The sequence below is a fragment of the Xenia sp. Carnegie-2017 genome, unplaced genomic scaffold, assembly GCF_021976095.1.
Source record: "Xenia sp. Carnegie-2017 unplaced genomic scaffold, XeniaSp_v1 HiC_scaffold_14, whole genome shotgun sequence".
NCBI classification, from domain to species: Eukaryota; Metazoa; Cnidaria; class Anthozoa; order Malacalcyonacea; family Xeniidae; genus Xenia; species Xenia sp. Carnegie-2017.
This window is the reverse complement of record NW_025813447.1, coordinates 13,144,849-13,169,068: the sequence shown is the minus strand read 5'-3', so window position 1 is coordinate 13,169,068 and position 24,220 is coordinate 13,144,849. Positions and strand designations below refer to the sequence as shown.

Here is a 24,220-nt window from a genome sequence, read left to right as displayed (position 1 = left end):
ATGAACGACAATTGCAAACATCATAGTGTATTTTTTATCGAGCTTTCACATAAAAAAGACCCAGGTCCAGTATGATGGACAATTATATTACTACAATTTGTAGTCATATTTCAACACGTTGATACAACGCAGTTCATAAATGAGACCTGACACTACAGAATTATAAAAAACATAAAAAAGAACAACACAGAGCTTCGCGCCAGTAAAATTATTTGTCGGCTTCTATTCCCAATTTTGATACAATTCAAATTTATCTACAAATAAGCATTGCAGCCAAGAGCCCTGATAATTTCACACATACTAAAAATCAGAAATCAAGCTGCAAAACCTGATTCCTAATTCTTTTTAAATTTGTCTTCGTTGAGAAATATACTGAATACTTTAATCATTGCGACTGATTGAAATAAATAATATATTTTTTATATTTTAAAGGCAAATGACATAAAATAAGTTTTCATTATCTTAAGCAAGTGGGTGACTATTTATGGGTTATGTTTCATAGTAAATAAACACGCACATGGTCGATAGTACCTTTACAATAATTTATTGTCTTATATACATTAATACAATTAAATTTTATGTTCAATCATTCATTGTCATTTAGACATTGTGTCTAGTTTTATACGTAATTTGTCGAACGATTTTGGTGACCAGATAATAGAAGACGGACAATAGATATTTAATTTTGAATACATAATGCCATGATTACTCTATCGTGATTTCAGAAATGAAAAGCAAGCCAATGCAGGCTTCACATGTGCTATAATACAAAATTTCACGTGCTTATCATAGCCATTTTTAAAATTAAACATTGTAATAAAATGAAAACATTTATACCTGCTTCCGTAACGTTCCAGGTTTGTGTAAATGATGACGCTTGTAAGAAAAAAAAGTACTGCTGGACGTTTTCTTATAGTTATGACGATAAAAAAATCAAAACTTCAACATGAATCATTAATCGCTGTTTGTTTCGACAATAATCACCGTTGCCGAACATTCATTAAAATGTTTATCTTGTGATACCACTGATACGATAATATTTTCTTGCTGAATTTCGTACAACACAAAGTTTATGTTATTTCCACCATAATCATATACAATTCCCTTTTTCATGAGAGATCTGTTAAAATGTTTGTTTTGAACGAAACGTCTTTCATAGTGAGCTTAAGTGCACGTACAGATATTAAAACGATATGTGACCATTTGTTACGATGCATAACCAGCTGTTACGATTTATAACCATTTGTTACGATATATAACCATTTGTTACGATATATAACCAGCTGTTACGATATGTGACCATTTGTTACGATGCATAACCAGCTGTTACGATATATAACCAGCTGTTACGATATATAACCATTTGTTACGATATATAACCATTTGTTACGATATGTGACCATTTGTTACGATGCATAACCAGCTGTTACGATATGTGACCAGCTGTTACGATATACAACCAGTTGTTACAATATACAACCAGATGTTACGATGTATGACCAAATGTTACGATGTATCCAAGCGAATGGTACGAAGTTTGTTCTGATGAGCTAAGATACATGCAGCTTCATTAAATCCACCACAATAATGAGAGGAAGAGAAGACAGTAAGCAGTTTGCCATTTTGTTGAACCTGAAAGGATAAAAAGAAAACCAGTTTGCTATTGATGGCATCAATGATTTATCATGATTTGTAAGATATCTCTCACATCAACTTTGACATACCTGAAACCCAGTTTCTTGAACTTCGTGAGCACGAATCACGTGAGTCAAATTGTTTCTTTCTAAGAATTCATCAAGGGCGTCCGCACTAGATAATATAAACAAATATCAATTTTAATGATCTAACTATGAATTATGGTTTAAACTGAAATGATGCGAACCTCAGTGAAGAAATAATAAAGAAACATTGCATAGAGAATTTGAATGATCAAATAAAATTAAGATTTCTATTAACAAGAGAGTGTATCTTTAAACATGCATCGATTAAAAACACTTTCAAGAATTTTATACAGATTGCGATAAATGATCGCTCTTTTTATCACCTGAACTGATAAGCTGTACCACGTTTTGAATTCGTTATAAAGCCATTGTTTTTAGAAAGATCCTCTTTAATCTTATCAGTAATTTCTTCAGGCCTAAAATAAATCGTCAAAAAATCTATCAAGTAAAAGATTTAAAGAAAGGGGTACCATAACACAATAAACCTTAACGGATCATTCCACATCAATTCCCAGGCCAACTCTTCATTGATAGGATCCTTTAGGGTAGCAGGAATTTTATTGATTTCGCTAACCATACCTTTACCATGGCTGGGTAAAGGTATACCACCATGGACACAAAAAATCTATTTAAATTTCTAGTATCATTGCTTTTGAAGCACAAGAATTGTTAAGATTCAAAACACGATGTTTTAGTCTAACCTTTTCGTCAATGATGGCAGCAACAGGAAGAACGTCAAAAACTGAGTTTATTGCCTCCCACACATCCACTCCAATATTTTTACCAAATTTCTTTTTGCATTCTCTAGAAAGGTAGCTACAATTTATAGACTCTGCAAGATATTAAACCATAGTAAAAAATGAAAAGTGTTGGACGAAATGGACGTTAATGCCTAAGACGAGGTTAAAATGAAGGTACATTCCAATAGTTTTATCAGACGTAACTGAAGCAATTGAGGTATTTTAGAATACACCTTAATCACATAATTCAGATTACTTAATTCTACAAGCAATATGAAATTAAAAAGAACATAACGGGTGAATTTGTAGATTTTCTTGTCTTTCTTACCTGTAAAATGTGAATGATATCTGGGTCTCGCGAATTTCGTGGTTTCCACGAATCAAGAACATTTTTGTTGGTGCCAACAATTTTTGAGCAAATAGATAGGCCACGACCTGGAAAACAAAAAACACTTCTGTTAAGATTGCATTTCCTGATGTTTACATACAAATGGACACCCCCCCCCAACGCTATGAAAAAATACCTCAATCCCATGCTCCCCCCGGTCAACGTAATCACCGAGAAATAGAAAGCTAGAAGGGGTGAGAATTGGACCCATTCTCCAAAGAACTTTCTCAAAACACACCAAGTCATGAAAATTTCCATGAATATCACCTATTGAAAAGATCAAGAATGAGACTTAAATGAAATGAAGACAGATAAAACTTGTATCTACTCCATTGGTCACGTGGTCACACAAAATGAACATTTTAGTCAAGTTTAGCCATTAGTGGTAAACTACCAAAAAGGGCAAATTAAAACAGTTAAAAACCTGTGTCAAACATCACAGGATTTACATACCTAAAATGTAAACTGGTGATTCAATTTTTAAGAGTCTTTCTTCCTTGATAATAATCTCCCGAACAGAATGACAAATTGACAGAATGCATTTCGCAAATGATTTCATATCAACTTCACCCCAACAGAAGGAATCTTTTGCTGAGATATCTGACATTGAAGTATCAATACGTCTTTCAAAATATCGCAAGCCAAACAACATTTCATTGGGAATGGATTTCTGATAAACAACAATAACAAAACAGAAAATTGTAATTTTCATAAGATAAATATATTCTTCCAAGTTCACTCAATCAAGTGGAGCTTTATTAAGACAACCAAAATTTGTAAATATAGCCATGTAGGACAAACGGAAAACTACATATTCTTCAAAGTTCATAAGTAATCACACATTTCTCTCAAAGGTTTAAAGGTACGTTGGTGAACTCTTGAAAAATATAGTTGTGTATAAGGAAAATATGTAACTACCTCATTAAATGAGTTGACAGATGACATTCGAGTGAGTTTTGAGCGATTGTTAGCAATGAGATCTTGTACTGATTTTCCTAAAGCACCAGTTCCACACAAGTCCCACAATTGACTGACATTAGTGAGAGTTCCACTGCGGCGAACTTTGACTACATGTGTTGCTAACTCATACGAGATATGGTCTTTTTCCTCTCCCCCATTCCTTTCTCTAGTAGTTTATCAGTGTCTTCAAGAGGCAAACAATCATCCTCACTTTCTTCTGCTTTTATCTTCATCAATTTTCTGAAAAAAAATTTCATCATGTACATATTGTCAATTTAGGAACAATGTGATATGAAGGAATTCAAAGATTTAAAAACTGCAACAATGACAAAAACATCTAGATCAATGACTAAATACTATGACTTTCATTAAATTTTTTACCTTTTCTTGGTGACTTTATGAGTCAAATTCATTATCATTTCGCTAAAGGGATAGTTTAAACGAAGCAATGAAGATGTACCACGAAATTTTAAGAGTCCAACACCATCCATGAAGTCTTTCAATGATAAACACTCAATGACATCTTTGCCAAAACACCTTGAAATGTAACAATATTAAAAGTAAAAGAGGTTTATTGACAAGATAATAGTCAAGACTGTAAATAAGAACGTCTTTCGAATATTTTCTTGAAATAATACTTGCTAGGTAGAATTATCAACAACATATATAACAAGGAAATAGTTATTCAACTCTACCAATACTTTCTAATTAATTTCTTAACATTACATGCAAGATTATTATCTTATCAACTTAATAAAAAAATCCACAAACTTCATTTGTTCTTTAACTCTTGCATCAAAGTACTCATCAGAAAGATTTTCACCTTTTATCTTCATAATTTCCCAAACCATCTTTCTATAGTAAAACACAACAAAACAATTGCAAAGTTGAGATTTTATCCACTTGAGTGCCAGTAGTCACTGGTCTATAGCCTAATCCTGAATTTGATGTCATATAGCCCAAACTAATGATTGCAAAATCATAAATGAATTGAAAAGTTGAAGCAATTTGAACCAAGGTTTTCTCACCATTAACCTAACATTAAACAATTATCATATCTCAAGCAATATGAAAATATTTGACATAAAAAAAACACAATTTTTTTATTTCTTACCCAAATTCTTCACTGTCAAGATATCCTGTTTGGGACACATTGAAATACTTGAAAATATATTGACACCTCAATTCAGCAGGAAGACCACCATGTACTGTCCTTGGATCCATTGCTGCAAGACCATGTAACAAGTCATTGAGAAGAAGATAACCTTTATTGCCTTTGTCAAATGCTCTGGAGTTGAAAGAAATTACAATTTACACCAAGGACCTCAAACGAATAACTTCATAGACTCAATGTGTTATATCTAGTGGCTTTACCTAGCTCCTTTTTGTGAATGTCATAGTCTTGTGAATAACAACAGAAACATGATGATATGAAACAGTACCTGGTTAATAGTACCTGAATAACTGTTCCATTTCAAAATTTGAGCTAGCAGATAACAATTCGTGCATTAGTTTAGTAAAGGCAGTAATTTCAAGTTGGTCAAAAGTAGGTGATGCATATCTTTGAAACAAACTCTGAATAAACTGTTTTTCTATAGAAAAGAAACACAAAAATTCTAAAATAATATATCCAAGCATTGAATACCTAATGAATAATTAATACCTTTATTGTAAAATTGTGCTGCATCCAAAAGTGTATCATAAAGAATATTTACATCCTCCTTTTTTCATATTCTTTTGCTTTGTTATCAATAGGAACTGAGTCAGTGATGGATGAACTATTAAATACGCATATAAAAATGTTCTCATAAAATTTCAGAAACCAAAAATAATGAAGATTTTATACCTTTTATCCTCATTAAGAATATTCAATGGAGTGCCTTCATAACCTACGTAGAGAAAATCATAATTCCCATCTTGCAGTTATGATAAATTTCAACCAAATGAACAATTGCCAAGAAATATGGTACCTTGTTCAACATTATGTAATATTTCACTAGTCGTTAAACAAATTTCATCATTATTAAAAGCAGATACTTCAGAATATGGCATCCACAATCCTTGCACCTCGCTTAATGATTTCCTGTCATATGCATTAGCAAGTTTTGATTTTTGCCATTCAAGATTGTCATCTGTGGTGAAAAGATAAATGAACTCCACCAAACAATTATTGACAGTATGTCTTACTTGCAGGAGGCTATGAAAAGTTGCTGCAGTCGACACACCTAAAATCTAGAAAAACTATATTAATATGTCAGTGGAATAAAATGAGCATACCTATATTTCTTCATTATACAGCAAAAAATTTATCATTTTTAACGATTGCATTAATTTTTATTAAATTAAGCAAATTCAAAAGAAAGATACGAATCAGACAAAGAATTACGAGTCTTTCATCAATTTGACAAACTGAAAGTGTCAAAATAAAACACTTACGGAAGTTAAAAGATTGCCAACATTGTCATTTATGTCTTGCTTAAAACCGACAACATTAGTAGGCAGACTCCAAATACTTTTCTCTCCATTTTTTACTAAAAAATAATGATTTTCTTTGTCGAAATGTTTAAAAACAATCCTCGTTTTTATCTCATGTGTCAGAGACATCGTCTTGCTAGGAACTTTGAAGTGGACTATGCGTGCATCGCCTTTAATGTCGCGTAAGTTATTCGAACTTTTTCTGCCACCTTTCTAGTTTTTATTAGTTTCAATAAAGATATGCAAAAACCATTACGAATATTATAATAATGAGTCATAAGGCTGATACAAAAAAATAAAATACACAATATTTTTTACATAGAGTGATAAATCATAAAAATACAAGATGATCGACAAAAATTACGTCACACCGAGAAGCAAGAATTGTCGAAAACGCGGGAACATTTCAAAAATTATGATGAAAACAATGTGTTATGTTGTTGTTATTATAAAATAGCAATGTCCAAACTGAAACGATTTCAGTTGACTTCTTTATCTTCGGAAGAAAAACAATACCTAGCTGGATGTATAAAGCAGTTGGGTGGAATATTAATCGACTTGCAGGTATATATGCGTTTCCTAGTTTAAAAGACCTATTAACAATAAAATGATTTCCGCGTCATATTAACAATATTATAGAAATTCTCAAAACTAGCCACACATATTATATGTGGCTATCCAAATCGCGGAGAAAAGTTTCTGGGTGGCTGTGCATTAGGTATGAAACGTTCACCATGCAATTTAAGATGAACATTTGTATTAATGAACTAAATTTGTCAGGAAAATGGGTTTTACAAAAGCAATATGTGGAAGAGAGTTTTGCCAAAGGAAAATGGTTAGATGAAGAAAGTTATGAATGGTTACCTAACTGCATTGATGTGACAAATAATAAAAAGTTAAACATGCTTTGTGATGCTCCAAGAAAATGGCGCCTTTATTTTCAAAGTAATAAAGGAGGTGCTTTCAACAGCTGGACTGCTGCAGTTCATTTTAATGATAAAAAGACGAAGGCAGCATATGAAAGGTAATGGCAAATATAAAAGAGGTTTTTTCCAATTGAAACTTTATCTATCCTTATCATTGAGTGATAACATATCAAAGACATACATTATGTAATAAATCTTTTTTCAGACTTCTTGATGCAGGAAATGCAATGATTTACAAAAGAAAAATAAACTTTAAAGATCCTTCTAGCTTTCCAAAAGACATCAAATATGTATTTGTGGAGACAAAGTTGCTTCCTGAGGTTCTTCATTTGAGAAAAATGGGGATTCATGTTCTTTCCCCAGATTATATTCCAGAATTTATCATTCAGGTGAATGTTGTGATTCCTATTCCCTCATTGTCAATACACACATATAGTGTAGAGTATTATCCACATTGATCCTCTAGGGTCCTAAGGAAACATTTATCATCTGCAATGAAAATATAAACCACAACTTAGCCAACAAAAAGAGATCAATAGAAAATCCTGGAAAAAGATCAAATGGGAATTTTCCTAAGGTGTGTTTGGCAAAGGAAAATGGGGATATGAAAATGAACAAGATCCATTCAAGGAATCAAGGAGTGAAACGTTTAAATGCTGATTGTGATATGTGTAATAAAAAAAGGCAAAAGACATTGGTAAGTACATAGGCAATGGATGTAGTTTTAATCTTGGAATCAATTTTTTTACAACATAAGCTGCATAGAAATAAGTGTTTGACAGGCCATGAAGTCTTTAACCTTTGATGTTTTATTTATTTCTTTTAGAAACATGATTTACCACCTCAAATCAACTTGAATACAATAAAATTCCCTTCAAAAGTAGGTATATGTTTATTACTATTGTAAGTATTCTAATTCCCTATAATAAATTACCTTAAACATTAAACTGACACAATCATAATATTTCTAGGCAGAATCAACAACATTTCCCACTATTTGTCAAATATTTTGGAATCTTGTATTGATGAAGAGTGTGGGAATCTTGCTGTGGAAACTGTGATCTCCTCTTTGTCAGAAGATTATGCTCCCTCACCAAAATGGCTTCATATTATCATCAATGAGTTACTTCTTGTTAGTATTTAAATCTATCTGATATTACTAGCAGTTAATGTGACTATATTATAAATAGAAGAACTTTTACAATTCAAAAATATCCTGTAAGGATCATTAATTAATGATGTAGTGTTAATGTAATATAAATTTTATAATGATTATATTTTATAGAACTCTCCAACAAAACAACAAGCGCTTCAAACTTTACGTTTACTATACGACATACTTGAGGTCCACCCACCTGGATCAAAGCAGACATTTTATCTGATGGCACTTGTGGAACACAATACAGACAACCCTCAAGGGGCAACATCTACCCCATGGAATTTTATATGTAAAGTAATATGGTAAGAAATTGACTTTATATAATATGCGTATCATTAAATCTTGATAAGTTGGTCACCTTATGGGAAATCATCAGAAAAAAGGGAACTTATTGACCTTGTACTTTCATGAAATAAAAATGATATTTAGTCGGATGTCAGATGTATCTTACTGGTCAAGATATAAGCTTACTTCCTTTGATTATATCTATGTAGGAAAAGTTTCAAGAAGCAAGAAAATGACAGAACTGAAATTTGGTTTGTAAATGACGTTTACAAATATTTTTTTGCTTCAAGGAATCTTTCAATGACTATTGATGACTAAGTGAACTTTTCCATTTAGGAAATGTGGCAATGCTATATTATTGTTGAAGTTTCTTGATAAGCTGTTTAAATTGGATGGGAGTACAGAAGGACAAACAAACAAAATTCTTTCTCAAGTTTTATGGCCTGATTCTTACAACATAAGTTGTCACTTACCATTTGAAATGAAGGAATTCATATTATTGTGTTGTCAGAGTATAAAGAAAGCAAGCGATGATGAGAATGCAGTAAGAATTTCTTGCACACTTGTTCTCCATCTGTAAAAATTGAATATCCACATAAATGAAGGGATGTTTTTTTGAGCACATTGACATCATAAAAAACCCATTTTTCATCCTTACTAATGAAATCTATTTTGTAACAAATGTCAATTGTGCAATTAGCATGACAAGGTTCATATGGTCGTGTAAAAATCAAAACATTAGTTACAATTATTTGTTATATAAATGAGAGGTACGTCATATGAATGAGAGGTACGTCATATAAATGAGAGGTACGTCATATGAATGAGAGGTACGTCATATAAATGAGAGGTACGTCATATGAATGAGAGGTACGTCATATAAATGAGAGGTACGTCATATGAATGAGAGGTACGTCATATAAATGAGAGGTACGTCATATAAATGGGAGGTACGTCATATGAATGAGAGGTACGTCATATAAATGAGAGGTACGTCATATAAATGAGAGGTACGTCATATAAATGAGAGGTACGTCATATAAATGAGAGGTACGTCATATAAATGAGAGGTACGTCATATAAATGAGAGGTACGTGATATGATAGAGGGGTAGTACTCGTAGTATTCACAACAACAGCATACCAACCTAGAAGTTCTTTACCATGGAAACACATTCTCAATCAACTGTTGTACAACTGTTGTATGATTTTAAGTGAAGAAGTTTAATTAGTGTTTACATTAACAGTAAAAACTAATGTTTCATCTAGTTCTCAACCAGCAACGTTCTATTGGATTGGCTTTCCATTGTAACAACGTTCATGAGGAAAGACGACGTTACAGGACGAGCCAGCAATTTTATCGTAAAGCAGTTGTTTGAGGAAATATCGAAGAGCAATTGTGACGAAGCGATGAAATTCTTCCTCCAAGGATGTCAATGCGTGTGGCTAAAAATGAAAATACTGGAGTTAAAATTGGAAAACTATGACAAACAACTTATACCCCGACAAAATATAACACTCCTTGATAAATCGCTGAAGTTAAACAAAATTGTACGAGATAGTAAAGATATAGTAGTTGTTTGGTTGGGAAGGTTTATGTTGTCTACAAATGTTGTTCACGTTGTTTATAAATGTTGTTCACGTTGTCTATAAATGTTGTTCACGTTGTCTAAAAATGTTGTTCACGTTGTCTAAAAATGTTGTTCACGTTGTCTAAAAATGTTGTTCACGTTGTCTACAAATGTTGTTCACGTTGTGTTATGTTGTCTAAATGTTGTTCGCGTTGTCTAAAATGTTGTTCATGTTGTCTAAAAATGTTGTTCACAAATGTTGTTCATGTTGTTCATGTTGTTCTAAAAATGTTGTTCACGTTGTCTAAAATGTTGTTCACGTTGTCTAAAATGTTGTTCACGTTGTTATAAATGTTGTTCACGTTGTCTAAAAATGTTGTTCACGTTGTCTAAAAATGTTGTTCACGTTGTCTAAAAATGTTGTTCACGTTGTCTAAAAATGTTGTTCACGTTGTCTAAAATGTTGTTCACGTTGTCCACAAATGTTGTTCACGTTGTCTAAAAATGTTGTTCACGTTGTCTACAAATGTTGTTCACGTTGTCCACAAATGTTGTTCACGTTGTCTACAAATGTTTGTTGTCACAAATGTTGTTCACGTTGTCTACAAATGTTGTTCACGTTGTCTACAAATGTTGTTCACGTTGTCTAAAAATGTTGTTCACGTTGTCTAAAAATGTTGTTCACGTTGTCTAAAATGTTGTTCACGTTGTCTATAAATGTTGTTCACGTTGTCTAAAAATGTTGTTCACGTTGTCTACAAATGTTGTTCACGTTGTCTAAAATGTTGTTCACGTTGTCTAAAATGTTGTTCACGTTGTCTATAAATGTTGTTCACGTTGTCTAAAATGTTGTTCACGTTGTCTACAAATGTTGTTCACGTTGTCTAAAATGTTGTTCACGTTGTCTACAAATGTTGTTCACGTTGTCTACAAATGTTGTTCATGTTGTCTACAAATGTTGTTCACGTTGTCTACAAATGTTGTTCACGTTGTCTACAAATGTTGTTCACGTTGTCTACAAATGTTGTTCATGTTGTCTACAAATGTTGTTCACGTTGTCTACAAATGTTGTTCACGTTGTCTACAAATGTTGTTCACGTTGTCTAAAATGTTTGTTGTCACGTTGTCTAAAAATGTTGTTCACGTTGTCTAAAATGTTGTTCACGTTGTCAAAATGTTGTTTGCGTTGTCTACAAATGTTGTTCACGTTGTCTACAAATGTTGTTCACGTTGTCTAAAATGTTGTTCACGTTGTCTACAAATGTTGTTCACGTTGTCTACAAATATTGTTCGCGTTGTCTACAAATGTTGTTCACGTTGTCCACAAATGTTGTTCACGTTGTCTACAAATGTTGTTCACGTTGTCCACAAATGTTGTTCACGTTGTCAACGAATGTTGTTCACGTTGTCTACGAATGTTGTTCATGTTGTCTACGAATGTTGTTCACGTTGTCTACGAATGTTGTTCACGTTGTCTACAAATGTTGTTCACGTTGTCCACAAATGTTGTTCACGTTGTCCACAAATGTTGTTCATGTTGTCTAAAAATGTTGTTCACGTTGTCCACAAATGTTGTTCACGTTGTCTACAAATGTTGTTCACGTTGTCTACAAATGTTGTTCATGTTGTCTACAAATGTTGTTCACGTTGTCTAAAAATGTTGTTTGCGTTATCTACAAATGTTGTTCCCGTTGTCTACAAATGTTGTTCACGTTGTCTAAAAATGTTGTTTGCGTTGTCTATAAATGTTGTTCACGTTGTCTACAAATGTTGTTCACGTTGTCAACAAATGTTGTTCACGTTGTCTACAAATGTTCATGAATGTCGTTTATGATGTCTGAATGCCGTTCAAAAATTTTTTAGTTAAAGATAATAAATTCAAATGACACCTTACTACGTAATATCTTTTATCATCAGGTGCATTGTTATTTCTTTCTTCTACCAAACATCGGTGAAAGGAAAAGAACTAAGAAAGACAAAACGTCCAAACAAGCAATGAAGAAAAATGGAAAAGGTAATTTTTTCTATTTTTCTTTTTTCATGAATGATTTTTGCTATACACAATTCTCGCGTATTCAACTTACGTAACATTGCCATAATATAAACTGATGTTAGCAAAAAAAAGTGTCTTTTTGAAATGATTACATTTGTTTTTCTAAACGTCTCTAACAAGGTGAAACGACACTACACTTGGCTTGTATAAAAAACAACGCAGCTAAAGTTGAAGAGTTATTAACGAAAGAAGATATTGATGTGAATGTAAGGGATAATGCAGGATGGACACCTTTACATGACGCATGTTACAGGGGTAATGTTGATTGTGTGAGGATAATTTTAAAATATCATGGTAAGTGATTGAACGTTGCCTATTTTTATAAGCAATTCTACGTACATTTTGATGTTATTATCAATCATAGAGAGAACAAACAAAGTGAACTTACATGCTAAATCTCAAGAGAATGGAGTCACTGCACTTCATGAGGCTGTAGCTGGAAATCATTTGAATGTGGTTAAACTTCTTACTAAAGCTGGAGGTATAAGAATAATACATTAATTAAACATAATTCAAACTCGTGAATAAACAACAACATACTTTGTCATCAACTTTGTTTACTGTAGGATATGATCTTCTTCATGTGAAGACTTCCTCAGGAGAAACAGCTTTAGATATTGCTTCAAATAATCCCAAAATGTTGCAGTTTCTTACCACACAAATTAAACCATCACATCTTGGCATGGGTTTCAGTAATAAATTGCCTCGTGCTACCTACAAGAAAATACTTCAAGGACAATCCATACCAATGCAAGAATGTGAAAAGTATTTGTTTTATGTTTTGCAAATGGTTCAATGCTATATTCAAGAATATTTGATACCAAAGAAAATATCCAGCAAATGGCTTTGCATGCATTGCAATAGTGACATACAGATTTTGGAGAACTTTTTTAATCACATTGTCAATTTGGAAGAACATGTTAAAAATTAATACAACAATTGTACAATGTCAACTGGAAAAACATGTTAACTAAAGCGCTTGTCAAAAACTTCATTTTTCAATTAAACTTGTTTTCATATGTTCAACCAACAAAAATGTTTTATAATAAAAATGTTATAAAACTTTTATGGATTCTTGTCATTTCAATTTAAACTAATTAGTACATACACTTTGTAACATTAAGAAAAAATTACTCATTTCTGCATTCAATTTCTTACATTGTTTTCTTACATATTCTGTTCAACCTTAAACAAAAAATGTTTTAAATAATAAAAATTATTTTGTTATATGTTTTGCAACTTTTATCGAGAGGATTCTGTGTAATGGAGCATTTCAATAAAATTAAACTTAAGACACTTTACACAACACAAAACCTTCTACTACTTTGCAAGGACTTTGCACGACCATTTGACCATGTGGATTATGCGAGGACTTACACTTACATGACCACCACACATGACCATGCGTGGACACATGACATGACCATGTGGTGGACTTAGCGACACCATGACCATGTGTGGATTAGCAAGGACTTACATGACATGACCATGTGTGGACTTACAGACTTACATGACCATGACATGACTGGATTGCGAATGTTTTACAAGTTATTCCAAGAACTTGTATAAGACATTTGCAATTTACAAAAATTGGTTTGCCAAATTGTGCAATAGTTAAGATAGCAATTTGAAAATTGTTAGTTCAGACCTTAGGAAAGAATATATATTTCCATTTCTAAATTACCTTACAGTTTATTAAAGTCTTGCATGACAAACACTCTTCATTGAAGTTTATATTATGTTGTAGCTTCCTCACTTTTACTGGGCATTGCAACCTTACATCTTTTGTTTGAATAATACTGCCAATGAAGCAATTGTTGTTCATCAATAAACTTTGCACAAGGTACATTGACTAATTCACGTCGAAAATGTTCATATTGTAGTAAATCCAGAAAAAACAGACATTGAGGATATCTAGGAGATGCATAAGTAGAAAACACAGTAAGACTAAATGCAAGAAAACATTCAGTGAACAAACTTTTTAAACATGATATTCATACATACTTTAAGAATTTGGCATATTGTGGTGCCTTCCAATATAAAAGATATTTTAGATAATTCACAAATGAAGAATCCTTAAAATAACCTCGCTGAGCCAGAACTATATAAAATTAAAAAAGTCATCAGCGCTCATTTATAAACTTACTTTTCAAACATTAACAATGTATTTCCTCAATATGCACGTTAGTACTTACAGTTCAAATAATGTGGGTTAGCCAGACATTGTACAAACTCTAGTTCAATTTGAAAGCGTTGTCGGTTATCAAAACCTAAATAAATGCAAATAGAGAGTACATAAATTAGAGCAATACTGAAAGCAAAAGCATAAGGAATTTTTTAAATACGTTTAAGAATCATTGAACCAAGACTTTCAATGACTGAATACAATAAAAAATCGAAAAAACATCACCTTCCACATACTGCTCGCTTTCCGCCATCTTGAATTGAGAGGCTTCTCACTTGGAGCCTGGGCCCGATCTAAAAACTCTACCTGACCACCACGTGTTAACCATATTAAAGATTCCATAGTAGTCATGTGTAATGGCAACCTACAAAAAAATAAACATGAGTTATTATACGATGAGTGTAAGAAATTTTTAAAAGTTTCAGAAACGATTTAACTTTATTTCGAGTAGAGTAACAAATACCCTAAAAATTTTATATGTGTAGCGGAAAAAATGAACAGACCTTAGGTCCTAGGCTTCCGAAACTCCGACCGCGCCACATTGTTCGTTTTCAAAATGGCTGATCCATCGACATGGGGAGAAGAAGGACGAGGAGATGGAAGAGATGGCTACGGCTATGCCCGACCACACAGGTAGAACACGCTTGTATGAAAAATTATACATTAAAGTTTTTTAATTTCAACGACTTACGTGTAAATACTGCAAGTGAAAGATGTTTTATTTTTTATGAACAAATATATTTTGCTATGCTACGTAGATTAACGTGCTTTATGTTAAATATTTATGAATTAAAAATGACAACGCGTGCTACAACTGATTACAAATGAGCTTATATAACATACACTTATTTTATTTTAACATAGTTTGAAATTCTCACCTTCCCTTTTCTTTAAGCAATTGTGATTTGATTTTGTAGTGATAATTACTATAGTAGTGCTGGTGGTACTGGTGGAGGTAATGACTGGAATCGTCAAAATCGCCGTGGTTACCGCGATGATAGAGGATATGGTGGGGGTGGTTCAGGTTATGGTGGAGGTAGATCCAGCAAGATTCCAGAGGAACCCCCATTCACTGCATTTGTAGGTGGACTACCGGATGGCACTGTACAAGGGGATATTGATAGAATATTTGCTAATCTAAGTGTACGTATTTATTTCATGTAATTGTCAGAATCATAAAGCAACTAAATCTTCCAAAGACCATTGAAATTTAATATATTTGGTGTACTTTCAATGTTAGATTCGTAGTGTTAGACTTGTTCGTGATAGAGACACGGACAAATTTAAAGGTACAATTTACTAACTGAGCTTTTCCCCTATTATAAAGCATATTTTATATTGACGAATCCTATAAATACAGGTTTTTGTTATGTGGAATTTGAAGACAAGAAGTCGCTTGTTGAGGCTCTAGAATACAATGATGCTGTAAGATTAATTTTACCATCATTGTAGCTGAGAAACAATAAAAAATGTTGTTCACATCAATGTTTATCCATATTTAGGAATATGGCAACAGAAATCTAAGGGTAGATGTTGCTGAGGGAAGAAACAAAGATAGAGGAGATAGAGGACGAGGCAGAGGAGGTTTACATGGCAATTTTAAATTTTGAATAAAAACAAATGAAATTATTTGATGGAGTTGATTGTGTATGAAAATAATAAACTTGATGACACAAATGGTACATCCACATTTATGTTGAGCTCAGTTTCTATGTTCAGGTTTTCGTGGAGGAAGAGGTGGAGATAGAGGAAGACCTCAGGTAGACAGAGGACAAAACAACTATCGTGATCAAGGTATAAACACTTTCTCTCTTCAATATAGAACATATTTTACTGATATATCATATTTTACAGGTCGCAGTGGTTATCAGGATAGAGGCCGCCATGATGGTGGACGAGGAGGGAGGTATGGAGGTAGAAGGGATAATAGAGGGCCACCGATGCAATATGACAACTTTCCAGAGCCAAGTGAAGGTAAATATTGACAAACATTGTCAAATTTGCCATATATAACAAGGAGTTGATACATATAGCAGAGTCACAAAGTAAAATTCTGCTTTATAACAAGATTGTGTCATTGTATATTATACACAGAAAGTGCCAGCGAACGACCAAGGTTAAAATTACTGCCTCGGACAGTCAAAGATCCCGTCAACGATATTGCAAATTCTATGCAACAGGCCAAAATATTTGGCGGAGCAAAGCCTCGCGACGAGAAACAATATGAGCAGAAACAAGCTGAAGTGGAAAGAAAACGTAAAGAGAGCGAAAACAGCGACAAGTAGTGAGCTTGGTAATGTTTACAAAACATACGTTAAGGTTTTATGTAAAATTATAATTCGAACAAGGATTGCTAATGGACATATAGACATAGACGATAGGACTTCAACGATGGGTGGTTACATATCGTTTTTTCAAACCTAGATAACCTTCAAAAACAAAGCAATAACAATGTATTTCCTTTACGAAGTGAGTAACGAGAATTTTTCAAAAGAAAGTGAATGGTTAAAATAATGACGATAAAAATGTTTGATTTCTCAAACTTCGTGAATTAAACACCAAATAAAAATGTCGATATTAAGATGGAAAGAAAGAGCAAGTCTTCTGTTGTGAACATTTTAACAAAAGTATTACAAAATATCACATCCAAAGAACAGAGATTTCTTATCTTAATGTAAATGGCCACGTAAATGCTTACACGAGTTTTCATTTGTTTTAGTGTTTTATAAAGATCATCCCTGCGACAGCTAGGAGAAAAAACCACACTGAATGAGATAATTGAGAAGAAAAAGAGCAAAAAGCTCAATGTATTGCTGATTAAGTATAAAGTGAAGAATAAACGACCACAACTAACGTGGTTCAATTACGAACAGTTTTATTATCTGATCAACTGATCAATAAAGAACTTTCAATTGGTGGTTATATTTTAAACCTCTACAGACGGGTCCATCTAAGAAATTATTACATCTTTTCTGCCTGTTTTGTTGACAGGTTTAGCGATGTAATTATTTTGGGATCCATGAAGAAAAGTATGTGCTTTTTTACCATTTCCAAAAAGTTCAACGTTAATTTACTCATTTCATACTTTTTTGGTGTTTGTGTACAATCAATATTTTAACAAATTAAATTTTCCTTAACTCTAGTACTGTACTCGTATAAAATATTTTTTTCGGTCATTAATTTATCTCAGTTTGCTGATGAAAGGACAAAAAAAAGTGGAAAAAAAATATTAGTGCAGTCAAAATTATTCTTTCAATGAAATCTAATCTCGTTTTAAAGATCAGTTTCCAAGATTCCATCATGACTACGTCTATGCGTCACAATCAATTCAGGATGGCGACTTTCCCGAGAATCTTTTCTCCGACTTTCATAGTGATTCATTTTAATGTTGGAATTGTCATTAGTTTTTAGCATGTCAAGCGAGCGTATTGCTTTGTACTGATCTGGGATTTCCATAAGAGCACGAAGCGCAAATTCGTCATCAAATTCTCTTGAGAAACGAGATGCTTTTTTCTCAACAAACTCGACAAATTGAAAATTATCAAAACGTCTCAGCGGTAGTTTATCATCATATTCATGCATCATATCCCACGGTCCGTCCCCTACTCCGACAAGAACAATAGACAAAGGAAAATTTGACGCGTCGACAATGGCGTTTCTTGTCTCAAGATCTTGCATGTTTTCAACCCTACCGTCGGCAATTATAAGCAGTATATGATATTCTTGAGTCATTTCTACAATGGCGATGGCCTTGTGTATAATAGGTGCAAAACTAGTTGGACCACTGAGAGATACTGAGCCCACAGTCCTCGTGTAACGTTCTAAAACCTCATCTATACCCTTGCATGGCAATGGATCATCCATGAGTGGAAATACGCCATGATCTTTGCTCCGTTCGTCACCAAATCCAAACGCAGGGATTAGATTATCCTCGTCAAATTCTTGTAATCCATCACCTATGGCTCGGATCACCCTTTGATAAGGATTCCATTTACTAATCCTTTTGGATTTCGGTTCAATGGTAATATGATGTAAAGATCGTCCACCAAACGTTTTACGTCCCTGCCATTCATTGCTTGCTGTAAAATCAATACCAATAATAAGTTGACATTTAGTCAAACCATTCACACGCATCGCCTTTTTAACTTCATCTAGAGAATTGAAACGATCGTCTATCTGCACAAAGGTATTTGATCGATTAGTGACACCAAACTTTAATAACAAAGACCAATCTCTAATTTTCCTTGGTATTAAGTAAAATGCTTTCATTGGAAAATAAATTACATTATAAATAATGTATGTTATCCATATGAAAAGCATGAAAAGACATATCATTAAGATATACAGCAGTCCATCCATAGATGATATGACAAAATGAGAAAGTCCTTCAACTGAATACAGCAACACCACACAAGTTCGTCAACAATAAAACTCGTCAAAAGCAAGCGATTATGGAGAATGCATCCTTAGATCCTCACTCAACGAAACAGTTTGTATTCCAAAGTCAACGGAAGAACGAGACCATAAAATGCAAACGTAACGGGAACTCAATAACTTTCTCCTGAGTTCACCAACTAAACTTTACACATGTATACGATAATAGCACTTCATTAATCTTGAATCTTGATAATACTTCTATTGTTGTTCACATCGGCAGCGCAAGTATCCACCATTTATTGAAAAATTATTGTCAAAGAAGTTAAATACTAGACAATAATTAGCAATTTTGTACACAGGTATTTCATCCACTCATCTCAAACGTAACAGGAAAATAATTTCCTCAAAAGGCCAGCAAAGTTGTTATTATATATGATTTCAAAATGATGCAATATATTGAATAGTAAAACTTTATTCATTTGAAACATTCATTTGAAAATTTATGAATGTTACATATTAAATTTAAAATTTTATTTGGCTACGCTTCGTTGATCGAGGAAATACGTGGTTGTATGTAAATCACACTGTGAATTTAAATTATTTGTAATTATCTTATGATTTGTTTTACAATGAGAAGAGAAAAACAATTTATTTTTGAATGGTGTGTGAATAGAAAGGACTTCAATAAATTGTGATAATTTCTATGCTAGGTCCACAGGGTGCATTCAGTATTGTATACTATGTGCATATATTAAATATCTTTGTCACTATAGCACTAAAGTTTTTCTACTACTAGGAATTCAACATAATTTATAAAGAAATATGCATAACAATGCACCAGTAAAAGGATTAGCATAATGATAAGTCATTGAAATTGAACATTATGTAAATTTCTAAATATATTTGTATTTTTTTATACACAGCGTACAATGGGAAGAATTGAGTTAAAATTGCCAGGATAGAGTTAAAATGTCAAAGATTGAGTTATAATATTAAGGATTGAGTTATAATGATCAAAATACAAAATTTACAAAATCAACCGATATAGAACTTAAAAATATGAATGATTGTAACTGCCTAAATATGCATTGACCAGAAGATATTAGATATAGTTGTGCTAATGACACCAAATAATGCCAATACAACATACATAGAACCACATTCAACTTTCTCATGACAAAAGTGAAAATTTGTCTTTCAACTTTGTGTACATATCATTTAGAGATCATTGAAAAATCCCATTTTTTAAAATATTCTATGTAAAAAAAAAAACATGAATTCATAAAAGTAAAATCTTTTCTTAGTAATGTTTAACTTTTTTGATCATAGTTTGAGCATGTTTCAGATTTTTTTAATTAAATATAATAAACAATATTTCTTCACTAGAATATCAACACAATCACAACAGTAAACAAAACACCAATAATTGCAAAAAAAGGAAAATTAGGAGGGAGACAAAAAATATTTTAACACATCAAGTCTGTGATGTTGAACTAAAATCAATTGAACCACAGGCTTTCATAAATATTCAAACATCTCCCTTAATAAACTCATCAAAACTGAGATAGTTGTTAGCACTTACTAGTTATAAATCTCTAACATATTTTTCAATTTCAGTAACAATCTTTTGTTGATCAGGAAACTTGAGTTTTCTTGGTGGCCCTTTCTTTAAACCACTCCATATTACAATTTCTAAATTTAATAAAGAGGTAATATTACATACACAAGATGGTTTAATACGATATAATGATTTCATTTACATACCATCATCATTTTCTGGTAAAAGTATCACCTCGAAGCTTTTGCTTCGTGGTTTTTGTGGATTAATTTCAACTTTAACATCAACAAACTTTTTCCTTAAATTTTTACACAGTTCGTCTGCATGTCGCTTGTACACATGTCAGGAATTGCTGAAATTGAATTTACAGTAATATTAAATGAAATAAAGATATGAAGCATGGTTTTATTTATAAAACAACATTGGGCTGATGACCAGGTGAGTAGGAGAATAAGAGCCCGCGATCATTCTTATTTTTGCATTTAAACTTACCATCTTTCTATTTTGATGGAAATTTCACATAGAGCATATTTCTTTTCTAAATTTCTCATCTTTTTGTTCACAGCATCACTGTTCACGCTACTTTCCTTACTTTTTCGTTTCAAACTCTGAGACTCCAATGTAGCGTTCTCTTTTATTTGATTTGTCTTTTTCACTTGGTCCTTTTCTACCACTTTAGAAACATGTTCACTCACTGAAGCCAATTCAGTACAAACAGTCGATGCATTATCCTGAGTGCCTTGCTTTCTTATTTTTTCATCACACCCTTTTAAAGGTTGCTGGCGGTTTTTAATTCTTCGACTGTTTCTCGTTGTCCGTAATTTCTTCTCCATCACGATCACGAGTTTCACGACCACGTTGACGAGTTTAAACATGAGTCATGAGTGCTTCCCATCCACCAAAAGACGTTTACGCGGGAGTATTGTAACGATAAGAATTATCATTTATTTTAAGTTTTTTGAAAAAAACACAACTGCTATTAAAAATTATGTAAATAACATAAATAAATCAAACCTAACTATTATTATTGTATAAAAAGGATTGCAAAATGATTTTAAAGACAGTTACAAACTATATGTCAATGTGGGTCATAAACTGCGTAAAAGTACCAGTAGACGACGATATGGTTCTCTTCTACAATATACAATACAAGTAGTAATAATTCAAAATTAAAATGGAATTTAGTAAACTTAAATAAATTGAATCACCTCCAAGACTTTCTTCATTTCATGTTTCAAGTCTCTCAAAAGTTCTTCATTTGTGCAGGACGATGCAGGGGACGAGGGTTTTTCACATTTCATTGATAATTCCTAAATGAGTTATTGAATACCTTTCTTACCATATTCGGCAAAAAGTTCATTTCAAACAATATTTAACGTACCTTAACACTGTGTTCATCCACATAAATTCGTAAAACTGAGCCCCAATAACTTAACTTTGGATGAAGCTTCTACATAAATTTTATACCACATACGTACTTTTTATAAGTCATATGCATATGAATAAAATATGACAAAATTCAACAATATTTGAATATTTGTGATGTCAGATTAACCTTTAAAATTGTTTGAGAGGCATATTCTCGACCAAGTTTCTTATTTTTGCAATTTCCCTAGATGATCAAAAAGACCAAAAGATTAAAAAATAGGAAAATTTATTAAATAAAATAGGTCCAAAAGAATACTCACCCGAGCTTCATGTTTTCCACATAACATTGTATATTGTAATTGTTTCTCTTCTTTATCATAGTGTAAATCAAATTTTATATCAGCGTTTAATACACCTTGATTTCTAAATCAGATCAACATATTTTCTTTTATCTTTTTTAAAATACATTAAAGAAAATTCACTTTACTTTTACATATTAGTAAAATACCTTTTAATGCACTCCCTCAGAACTTGATAAGGACTCAACAATCCTAACCTTTCAGTCAAGTCATACACATTGTTATCTTCAATAGAAATGTTGTCAAAAACCTACGGATATTTGAAAATATAATATTCAACATTTTTTGATGTTAAAAACAATCTTGTATCAGTACATAAAATACCTTTAGACGATCTTCATAGTTAACAAGCTGGGCAAATTTTTGAGGCATAAATATCTCCAATGTTCTTTGTGCTGCTAAATGCTTTGCTTGTTTTTTGCTGCTGGCCATACCCTTACCATACTCAAGTCCATTAACAAGAACTTTAGCCTGGAAAGGAGTTTTAGGAATGCCACTTTCCACTACCACAAATTCAGGTTTTGCTTGCTGCTTTTTCACGCAATATTCATGAAGAAGAGATAAGGCACTCTTGCCTGCTGGATTTATCACAAAGTTTTCATCATTGTTAGATGAAGAATTTGTTCCTTCTATAAGATATGGAATGGTTTTCAATGTATTCAAAACATTGTTTTTGCATTCAGTATCTTCAACTCCATCTGAAAACAAGGGCTTGCTTCCTTCATTTTTGGTAATGTTATTAAATTTCCACAGATGAGCAAGATATGCTTCTATATCTTGGAAACTCAACATTTCCAAGCCTGAATAGTCACTACAATTATTATGATTCTTTAAGTTATTGTGCCCATCTTCTTTTAAGGCATCCCCAATCTCCGCTGAATTTGCTTTTACTTCATCATCCATAACTATACAATGATTATTTTTTGAATTGAGATGTTCTGAATTACCACAACTAGCATCTTCATTTACATCAGAGTTGATCTTGAGCTTTTTTTGTAATGCTAAGCTTTGATGCAAGCAAGGTATAGCAGCTGTCGGTACGTTGTGTTTCTAGCCAAGCGAAGATAATATTACAGTTGAAGTAACATATTTATAAGTACATCTTTAACAATATGATACATATCATACGTATCCATATAATATGGATTCCATTAAATTATTGAAAAATATTTTGCCTTCATGCATAGGGTTAGAATCAACAGGCTGTTATTTGCACTCTTGTATATTTTTTTTTTGAAAGAACAAAATGAAATGTTTCAAATTTTTGTTTGATTTTTCAAAAAACACAAACACAAGGCTACATGGGGAGGGATGTGTGCTTCATATCATTGGTAATGGAAATAGATTTTTTGCGAGTGCACATGAAATTTCCAATTTAAACCTCAAAAAATACAACAAACATGGAAAAAGGTTAATTCATAATCTGCATAAAAACAACTCTAAAGATGCATGATTTGGATGTCATAAAAAAAAACATTAATTTTATGCCAGTTAAAACATTTGATCTATGATGGTTGGTAGATAAACAGACCAACCAAAATAAAACAAACAGCTTCAACTGCATGTTCAACTTCAACAGCCAATGTGAAGGAGATGTTATACCCTAACACTAGCTGTTCCAATGTGGTAAGGTCTGCTCCAAGTACAAACTCGAGTTTTGCGATTGAGATAAACAATTCCGCCACTTTTATGATACAAAGCTAACCAGTCTTGTGGTAGGGCTAGGTTTGGTTCTGCACCCTCATCTGAAAGAAAAAGTTCATAAAGAAAATAAAGTCATTAGACTATTTAATAAAAAAATTAAGTTAAACATGAACACTTAAATACGATTTATTTGATTGTCAGTGAGGTAAATAGCTCAATTAAAATGTTAGTGCAGTTTAAAAATTTAATATTACAGCAGCTCTTTTGCATTGCCACAATTCTCACTTTCTATGACTTTTACAAATTCTTCGCTTTCCAATAGACAATCTCGCAATTCATCATCACGTTCCACACCGAAGTCTTTATTCAAATCATTGCCACTATCATGTTTTCGTTTCATTTATGAAGATTTTCTCCTGTGAAGTTTCAACTAAACCAATCTTGCTGTCGAT

General features: G+C 32.5%; 6 protein-coding genes across 8 annotated transcripts; 2 read left to right on the top strand and 4 right to left on the bottom strand.

The window, feature by feature from the left end:
- Positions 1-528: 528 nt before the first annotated feature.
- On the bottom strand, positions 529-6,577 carry LOC124434751 (serine/threonine-protein phosphatase 2B catalytic subunit 3-like). Its single transcript, XM_046984650.1, is given in 18 exon segments — positions 529-1,632; positions 1,725-1,809; positions 2,045-2,137; positions 2,207-2,346; positions 2,423-2,525; positions 2,790-2,896; positions 2,986-3,116; positions 3,303-3,519; positions 3,768-3,977; positions 3,980-4,049; positions 4,191-4,346; positions 4,581-4,664; positions 4,924-5,097; positions 5,266-5,401; positions 5,473-5,587; positions 5,656-5,698; positions 5,780-6,041; positions 6,246-6,577. Coding segments are annotated over 14 exon segments (1,713 nt in total). The 5' UTR covers positions 5,283-5,401; positions 5,473-5,587; positions 5,656-5,698; positions 5,780-6,041; positions 6,246-6,577; the 3' UTR covers positions 529-1,506.
- On the top strand, positions 6,568-22,942 carry LOC124435314. Its single transcript, XM_046985250.1, is given in 17 exon segments — positions 6,568-6,848; positions 6,924-7,002; positions 7,065-7,308; positions 7,416-7,599; positions 7,677-7,907; positions 8,037-8,090; positions 8,182-8,268; positions 8,334-8,342; positions 8,496-8,671; positions 8,864-8,905; positions 8,991-9,198; positions 9,923-10,204; positions 12,142-12,238; positions 12,398-12,612; positions 12,644-12,758; positions 12,844-13,218; positions 22,933-22,942. Coding segments are annotated over 16 exon segments (2,493 nt in total). The 5' UTR covers positions 6,568-6,743; the 3' UTR covers positions 13,209-13,218; positions 22,933-22,942.
- LOC124434749 (mediator of RNA polymerase II transcription subunit 31-like) lies at positions 13,919-14,724 on the bottom strand. The gene is made up of 4 exons (XM_046984648.1): positions 14,688-14,724; positions 14,473-14,547; positions 14,282-14,378; positions 13,919-14,191 (listed from the first exon to the last, which is right to left on the bottom strand). The coding sequence occupies exons 1-4, from the start codon at positions 14,713-14,715 to the stop codon at positions 14,014-14,016; spliced, it is 378 nt and encodes a 125-aa protein (XP_046840604.1). The 5' UTR covers positions 14,716-14,724; the 3' UTR covers positions 13,919-14,013.
- LOC124434746 (eukaryotic translation initiation factor 4H-like) lies at positions 14,987-17,604 on the top strand. 3 transcript variants are annotated; one of them, XR_006944875.1, is made up of 10 exons: positions 14,987-15,095; positions 15,380-15,605; positions 15,703-15,751; positions 15,823-15,887; positions 15,965-16,046; positions 16,182-16,256; positions 16,317-16,436; positions 16,557-16,755; positions 16,887-16,931; positions 17,182-17,604. XR_006944875.1 is itself a non-coding variant. In XM_046984646.1 (9 exons), the coding sequence occupies exons 1-8, from the start codon at positions 15,019-15,021 to the stop codon at positions 16,745-16,747; spliced, it is 885 nt and encodes a 294-aa protein (XP_046840602.1). In that variant the 5' UTR covers positions 14,988-15,018; the 3' UTR covers positions 16,748-16,755; positions 17,182-17,604. The 3 variants fall into 3 exon arrangements, 1 of the variants encoding a protein (XP_046840602.1); XR_006944874.1 differs by having other exon boundaries at positions 16,557-16,931; XM_046984646.1 differs by lacking the exon at positions 16,887-16,931 and having other exon boundaries at positions 14,988-15,095.
- On the bottom strand, positions 17,321-19,341 carry LOC124434744 (E3 ubiquitin-protein ligase RGLG1-like). Its single transcript, XM_046984644.1, has one exon. The coding sequence runs from the start codon at positions 18,819-18,821 to the stop codon at positions 17,736-17,738; it is 1,086 nt and encodes a 361-aa protein (XP_046840600.1). The 5' UTR covers positions 18,822-19,341; the 3' UTR covers positions 17,321-17,735.
- On the bottom strand, positions 20,356-24,219 carry LOC124434741 (microprocessor complex subunit DGCR8-like). Its single transcript, XM_046984640.1, has 11 exons — positions 24,054-24,219; positions 23,727-23,869; positions 22,449-23,174; positions 22,274-22,374; positions 22,086-22,188; positions 21,953-22,009; positions 21,779-21,847; positions 21,606-21,707; positions 20,890-21,531; positions 20,604-20,749; positions 20,356-20,531 (listed from the first exon to the last, which is right to left on the bottom strand). The coding sequence occupies exons 1-9, from the start codon at positions 24,166-24,168 to the stop codon at positions 21,469-21,471; spliced, it is 1,479 nt and encodes a 492-aa protein (XP_046840596.1). The 5' UTR covers positions 24,169-24,219; the 3' UTR covers positions 20,356-20,531; positions 20,604-20,749; positions 20,890-21,468.
- Between the last annotated feature and the right edge of the window lies 1 nt (position 24,220).